At 40.5% G+C, this 7,605-nt stretch overlaps 2 protein-coding genes across 2 annotated transcripts in view; both read left to right on the top strand.

Moving 5' to 3' along the window:
* LOC104951262 (myosin heavy chain, fast skeletal muscle-like) overlaps positions 1–7,605 on the top strand; it is a 103,711-nt gene that overhangs the window by 64,444 nt on the left and 31,662 nt on the right. The window contains exons 27-38 of the mRNA XM_010777901.1: positions 369–495; positions 787–905; positions 989–1,185; positions 1,658–1,841; positions 2,365–2,530; positions 2,608–2,732; positions 3,398–3,706; positions 3,789–3,992; positions 4,106–4,231; positions 4,814–4,984; positions 5,329–5,433; positions 5,521–5,616. Coding sequence (XP_010776203.1) covers positions 369–495; positions 787–905; positions 989–1,185; positions 1,658–1,841; positions 2,365–2,530; positions 2,608–2,732; positions 3,398–3,706; positions 3,789–3,992; positions 4,106–4,231; positions 4,814–4,984; positions 5,329–5,433; positions 5,521–5,616 — 1,929 coding nt within the window. The remainder of the gene's footprint in view (positions 1–368; positions 496–786; positions 906–988; positions 1,186–1,657; positions 1,842–2,364; positions 2,531–2,607; positions 2,733–3,397; positions 3,707–3,788; positions 3,993–4,105; positions 4,232–4,813; positions 4,985–5,328; positions 5,434–5,520; positions 5,617–7,605) is intronic.
* LOC104949686 (sodium- and chloride-dependent creatine transporter 1-like) overlaps positions 7,507–7,605 on the top strand; it is a 6,682-nt gene continuing 6,583 nt past the window's right edge. Inside the window, 1 exon segment of the mRNA XM_010776084.1 lies at positions 7,507–7,514. Within this exon segment, the coding sequence (XP_010774386.1) occupies positions 7,507–7,514 (8 nt within the window).

Below are 7,605 nucleotides of genomic sequence, written 5' to 3'. Positions count from 1 at the left end.
AATCTGTGGAAGCTGTGGCGCTGTAAAAAAGCACGACCAATCATTTTAGCTGGGCCGGCTAAAATAACTGGATGGCCTACCTGCCTGTCAGCCTTCCATCTGTGCACAAACTTATCTCGTGCCCTCATTGGTCATTTGCGCGTTTGTGTGTGTTGGAGGAGGGGCTCTGTAAGGAAGGGGCAGATTTCTTCCGGTTGTGTACTTTCAAATTCTAGCGCATTGGAGCTGGTTTCTCCAAAATTAAATGCACCTTTAAGTAACGTACTAGTACCTCCAAAGTGTAACTAAACTTGTGCTGCTAACTCATTACGAATACTCACCTACATACATAATACAGTGCGTAATGTATAACCTTTACACATTTGTAGGTGAACCTGGAGAAGACCTGTCGCTCACTTGAAGATCAATTTATGGAGCTAAAGACAAAGAATGACGAGAACTTGCGGCAAATGTCCGATTTAAACAATCAGAGGGCTCGTTTCCAAACTGAGAATGGTATGGTATTTTTCTCCTTTTAAAAAAAAGTGATGTAGAGGAAGTATTCAGATCCACACTGAACAAAATCAGTTATGATGTAAGAGTAAAGTCCTGCATTGATAAAGTGACTTTAGTAAAAGTACGTAGTCTGAAAGAATGTAGGCTGTTCAAAGCACTAATGTTGTGTTTGAGTTGGAGCTCACTCTGAACTATTACCTAATGAGAATTTTATATTAAGTTGTACTTATGTGAAAGTAATTTTTTTTCTTACACCATTGGTTTGTATTGAAAGACATTTTGTTTTTTTAGCTGAATATTCCCGACAGATGGAAGAAAGAGAGAGTCTCATCTCACAGCTGACTAGAGGAAAGCAGGGATTCACCACGATGATCGACGAGTTAAAGAGACAGGTGGAGGAGGAAACAAAGGTCAGTAAAGGTTTGGTAACACTTTTCTGCTTTACTTTGCTTCTATTACTTATTAAATGTGTTTTGGTTGTTTTTCTTTCTAGGCTAAAAACGCTCTGGCTCACAGCGTGCAGTCGGCCCGGCACGACTGCGACCTCCTGAGGGAGCAGTTTGAGGAGGAGCAGGAGGCCAGAGCCGAGCTGCAGCGCTGCCTGTCCAAAGCCAACAGTGAGGTGGCGCTGTGGAGGAACAAATACGAGATGGACGCCATCCAACGCACCGAGGAGCTGGAGGAGGCCAAGTAATCATCAGTTAAACTCAAACATCAAACACTCTCTAATAGATAGGATAGCTCTAAAGGAGCTCAATTTACAGTTTATTTCTTTATTTGTTTTTTCACATTCAAAAGTACATTTTCTTTCTACTGATTATATTGCAATTCCACAAGGCTTTCTTTTTTTACATTGTTTGGGAAATTCAATTTGTCTCACCTTCAATGTGTACCAGCAACATGGAAATACATATATATGTTTTTAAATATATAAAAAACGGACTGACTATTATTTGAATATATTGCAATAGTAATGTATTATATTTATCACTGGTGTTTTATGACATTTCCAAGGAAAACAAGATTTAATTATAGACCCATTCATCAATTCCCTGATATCTGTCATATTGGCTGCATTCTACTGTAGCACTCACTTAATTGTTTTGTACATAACAAATGTCGCATTTTAAACTTTTAAACATACTGGTTACATTTTTGACAGGAAAAAGCTTGTTCAGCGTCTCCAAGAGGCCGAAGAGCAAATCGAGGCGGTGAATTCAAAGTGTGCCTCTCTGGAGAAAACCAAGCAGAGACTCCAGAACGAGATGGAGGACCTCATGGTGGACGTGGAGCGGTCCAACAGCGTGGCAGCCACCCTCGACAAGAAGCAGAGGAACTTTGACAAGGTATTTGCGTTTATTAATATTTTATATACTTTATTAATCCCCGTGGGGAAATTGTTTCTCTGCATTTGACCCATCCTAGTGTTAGGAGCTGTGTGCTGCCATTTTAAACGGCGCCCGAGGAGCAGTGTAGGGAACGGTGCCTTGCTCAAGGACACCTCGGTAGCACTTGGTCTTGCCGGGACTTGAACTGGTGACCTTCCAGTTGCCAAGCCAAGTCTGCGCATATAATGAATTTTATATTTTTAATTTAGACTGACATTTTTATCCCTCCTTTCTTTTATTTGATTTTTTATCTTTAGCTAATCTAAGTTTATGACATTGTTCTTTCAATATTTGAGTAACATTTCAATTATATTTAGTACTTTCAAAGTAAAGGTGCTACCTTATTTTTCAAGTTGTGCAGTATCTGTTTATCATAAACCTTTGACAAAAAATATCTTCTATCCATTTATCCATCTTATATTCTCAACATTTGGAATAAGACACATTTGTGGTGAAAAGACTAATGTTTCACTGAATTCAGATCGTGGCCGAGTGGAAGCAGAAGTACGAGGAGTCCCAGGCGGAGCTGGAGAGCGCTCAGAAGGAGTCTCGATCTCTGAGCACCGAACTCTTCAAACTGAAGAACTCCTACGAAGAAGCGCTGGATCATCTGGAGACCATGAAGAGGGAGAATAAAAACCTGCAACGTGAGTCAAGTCTCACTGTGAGAAAAGCTTATGTTGTTAGGAACATTTTAAAATCTTTAATTCTGTTTTGATCACAGAGGAGATCTCTGACTTCACGGAGCAAATAGGGCAGAGCGGGAAGACGGTCCACGAGTTGGAGAAGTTCAAGAAGCAGGTGGAGACGGAAAACTATGACATGCAGACTTCTCTGGATGAAGCTGAGGTATAAATGATCACAAAGATTAAATACGTCTCAAGCATTGGTGAAGTTTTTCTACTTAGAATTTTAACGTCCTTGTCACTTTCTTCTTATACTCAACTACATTCCTTAGTTAAATATTGTACTTTTACACATATGTCTGTCAGTTTTATTTACTTCACAAATTAAGATTTTTGCACATTTTTGATCATCTTTGAATTCTTGAATGGTTCCAACTTCTCAAATGTAAACATTTCCTGGTTTTCCTTCAAATATTGGAAATATTTGTATTTTATTATATTCAATTCATCTCATTACCTAGATTTCACTTCATCTTAAAGATATATATAATACTTTGAAAAAAATATAAAACTTTATTTTCTGACTTTACAGATTGACATTTCTTATCCTCTTCATGTCCTGTGAAAACCAAGTAACTCCAGATGATTTTGAATATTTTATGATAAACCGAAGTGTTGAAAATGATTTTAAACTAATTAAAATCTCTTGGATCAGCTGGGTAATGAATCGTCACAAAGCTGAAAACAGGGCTAGCGTCAAAGCTACAAACGTATGACAATGTTATAGAATAAGATACATTTCCGTAGATCCAACTGACCAACGGTATATAAAAGAGTAAAATACTTCCCCCAGCCCCGTGTAAGAACCAACTGATATTGTTTTCAAAGGCCTCCCTGGAGCAAGACGAGTCAAAGATCCTGCGTGCGCAGATGGAGCTGCACCAAGTGAAGGCTGAGGTGGACAGGAAGGTGGCGGAGAAAGACGAGGACATGGACCAGCAGAGGAGGAATAGCCAGAGACTGATGGAGTCCATGCAGACCACTCTGGACGCCGAGGTGCGGAGCAGGAACGACGCGCTGAGGGTGAAGAAGAAGATGGAGGGGGACCTGAACGAGATGGAATTCCAGCTGAGTCATTCTAACAGGCAGGCAACCGAGTCACAGAAACAGCTGAGGAACGTCCAGGGGCAACTCAAGGTACAGCAAGATATAAAGCAAAAAACAGGTCCGGTTTAGACAATCGCTTAGGCGTGTAAATCTAATCTAAACACATTTCTAGGACGCCCAGATCCACCTGGATGATTCCATCAGAGGGCAGGACGACATGAAGGAGCAAGTGGGCATGATGGAGCGCAGGACGGCCCTGATGCAGGCCGAGGTGGAGGAGCTCCGAGCGCTCATGGATCAAATGGAGCGGAGCCGCAAAATATCTGAGCAGGAGCTGGTGGACGCCAGCGAGCGCGCAGGACTGCTACACACTCAGGTAGGTGGTTTATCAAACATAATGGAATAAACCCCTTTTTATATCCAGGAATCACACTGGTCGAATAAAACCTTTGATCCTGCTGGATTTAAATCTCTTTTTATCTTTTGCAGAACACCAGTCTTCTTAACACCAAGAAGAAGCTGGAGGCGGATATAACGCAGTTTCACGGAGAGATAGAGGAAGCCGCTCAGGAGGCGAGGAACGCAGAGGAGAAGACCAAGAAAGCCATCACTGATGTGAGTGCATTCAGACACTCACTATTTAGCTCATGAACATTTCTCAAATGTTTGTTTTCATTCTTAGGATACTTTCATGTGGAGGACATTTGTATGAACAGTTCAAAACATGCTTTAAAGCAAATTCTTAGATTTTGTTCTAGTTAAATGTCTGACTTGCAGAGGTTGATTACCATTAGATTTAAGAAAAAGTCCCGCCTGACAAAAAAGGTTAACAAAAAGTGCTTTTAACTGCTGTTCAGTTAGCTATTTCCCTTATCTGCTGATACACACTTTTCTGTTTTTTCTACAATGTTTCTATTGATTTTTTTCTTCTTATGTTTCGGTCTAATAATTTGCCATCATTACTATTACTTTCATTACTATTTTTCCTATATTTTTATTGAGTTCTCTGTAAGACGTGCCATTTTAATACCTTTATTTAATTACATTATAGGTGGAGCTTTAAATAAATCAGTGGGTTTTCTGTCTCTTCCTGTACGATATATAATTTGCTATCTGTGTTATGTTTGTGTATTTATAATACAGCAAATAAAGAGCCTTTGCTGAATAAATGCTTTGCTCTTATTCGGGCACCTGTAGGCGAACATGATGGCGGAGGAGCTGAGGAAGGAGCAGGACACCAGCGCTCACCTGGAGAGGATGAAGAAGAACCTGGAGGGGACGGTGAAGGATCTGCAGCAGCGCTTAGACGAGGCGGAGAACCTGGCCATGAAAGGCGGGAAGAAACAGCTTCAGAAACTGGAAGCAAGGGTATGTCTCATGTTTCTGCTTCCACATTAGAGATTCATAGAAATAATAATAATAATAATAATAATAATAAAAAAAGGTTGTAAGGTTTGTAATCTGCACCAGAATTGACATGATGGTAGATCAGAGAATATCCAGTCTCTCTTCAAGGACAAATTGTGCTTTTATGCAAAAATGAAAACCCTGTCAAAGTAATTTAAATATTAGATTTATTGCAGTGTGACTAAGAACAATCCATCAAGAATACTGTATGTTTCTGTGTAGTTGGCCATAAAGGTTTCAACTAAAGTCCCTAGACAGAAGTCTAAATAAAACCCTTGAAAATCATTGAATCTCTTGCTGTCCAGGTCCGTGAGCTGGAGAGCGAGCTGGAAGCTGAGCAGAAACGTTTGACGGAGGCCGTGCAGGGGGTCCGTAAATACGAGAGGAAAGTCAAAGAGATGAGCTATCAGGTACAGAAACTCTGTTTCTCCTTATCTTTTATTGAAGCATTTCACCTCCATATTAATGTTGTAAAAATATACCTGTACTTGTTTCAGTGTGAGGAAGACAAGAAAAACAACACTCGACTGCAGGACTTGGTGGACAAACTGCAGAACAAGATGAAGGCCAACAAACGGAATGCAGAAGAAGCTGTGAGTGAATAAAAATTTGCAGAAAACATTTTCAGTAATTGCCTCACCACTGGAGATGTTGTTATTAACGTTTAAAGATTATATAAAATATTAATCCTCCTGTAGATAGACACATCTCTTTTCTCTGAGAAGTAGTCATTTTTTAGGGTTAAATCATCATTTTATAATAATAAAGTCATTAGGTATCGATAATAAAGTTTTAATGTATTGAAAATAAAGCAATAATATTTTAGGGAAAACGTTTTATATTCCACAAATAAAGTCTTGATTCAACAAGAATAGACTTAAGTCTTAGTTTCTTAATATTTTTAGAAAAAAAGTCACATTATAACAGGAATAAGGTTTTGAACTAGAGAATGGAATTCCTGAGTAAATTGCTAGTGGGAATGCTTTATGCTGAAAAGCTGATGCTGAATTGCTATGCTGAAATGTAATGTGTAAGAAGAAAGTGAAGAATTTAGATTGAAATGATACATGAACACTGGGGGCTTGAATGTGTGATGAGAGAAGAAAATAAAGTAAAAAGGCTTGGAAAAGCAGCAGAATGTTTGAACTGCAAACTTTTGAACTAACTGATGGCGAATGATCTGTCGCCATGGCAACGACATTTGATGACACCCCATAATACGCTGAGATGCGTTGATGGCTATATCGTTAGCAAACCTGTGAAGTTTTGGGCCATTTCGAGCATTTGAACTGAAGTTGTGAGAAAACCGTGTTTCATAGTGAGCATTGTGGAAATCTTAAAGGTCCCATGTCATGGCCATTTCTACTGATCATAATTCCATTGTTGAGGTCTACTAGAATAGATTTATACTGTGCAATTTTCCAAACTCACATTGGTTTCTCATACAGCATCTCTGTATAGTATGTGTATTCACCAGGTATTCACTCTCTGTCCTAAGCGGCTTGTTGGAGCTCCTGCCCCCCCCCTCTCTGTGAGCCCAGTGTGCCCTGATTGGTCGGGACGTTGCGAGGCTCGTTGCTGCGAGGGGCGGACAGGTTTCCGGGTCGGCGATACAGCGAGGACAAGCTAAACTCATCCTAAGCACACACAAACACTCACAGCCGAAGTAAAAACAATAAGTGTGGCTTGATATTGAGTAAGAAAAAGGTTTATAACTGCTGAGAATGGGTCTGCGGAGAGCATTTCTCTGCGATTGTGGAAGGATTTCAAGCAGGGGTGGTGCGGCGAGAGGCGAGGGAAGTGACCGAAGGTCATTGACGATCTTAGGTGAAGTTCTGTGACCAGTGACTCGCATGGGCTACGCGCTATACCTAGACCGGAGGAATGTAGGTCTGTGACCAATTTGGCCATGGTGGGGTCGTGCACGTGGAGGCGAGGACGTAGCCCGGTTGTCGACGCGACGTGGGCGTGACGTTCCCCCTGGGTTCAAGGGTAGTCGTTTTTGTGCACCCAAACGATAGGAACGAAGCGTATTACCACCTTACTAGAGGGGTAACTGGTAGTCTGTTCGTGCCCTTTCCGAATTTTTGTAGAAGGCGCGCTCTGACTCTTTGAGTAGAGAAAAGCCTGAGGTGAAGCTCCGCTATCTTGATAATTGTTTCGTGAATAGTATGATTGATTTCCTCACGAATAGATTTCGGTCAACTCATCGTGAAACTTTACAAAAAAATCGAGATACTTTGGACTACATGAATATACTAAGACAAAAGAAGTTCAAACATGAAACAACCAGCTTGCAGTCGGAATAACATTCAGCGAAACCTATCTTTCGCAGTCGATTTTTAACGTTACATTTACATTATTGTTTCGAAGGTTTGGAAAGTCACTGAAGTACGGCCTAATACATTGTCGCATGCTGACTTCTTGCTACGACAACGGATGAAACACAACCTGGTCGCCCTCTAAGCCCATGTGTTGGCACGATGCATAAGTAAGACAACAAACACATAAATACTACAAATTTTGTTTGTTCCAGTAGATGGGTGACTCGACCAAATTTACCCATTTGGCAAAAAGCCGAT

The sequence above is a fragment of the Notothenia coriiceps genome, unplaced genomic scaffold, assembly GCF_000735185.1.
Source record: "Notothenia coriiceps isolate Sejong01 unplaced genomic scaffold, NC01 NC01_scaffold00000339, whole genome shotgun sequence".
Taxonomy (NCBI): domain Eukaryota; kingdom Metazoa; phylum Chordata; class Actinopteri; order Perciformes; family Nototheniidae; genus Notothenia; species Notothenia coriiceps.
The sequence above is the reverse complement of the archived record's forward strand: the minus strand, read 5'-3'. Positions and strand labels throughout refer to the sequence as shown.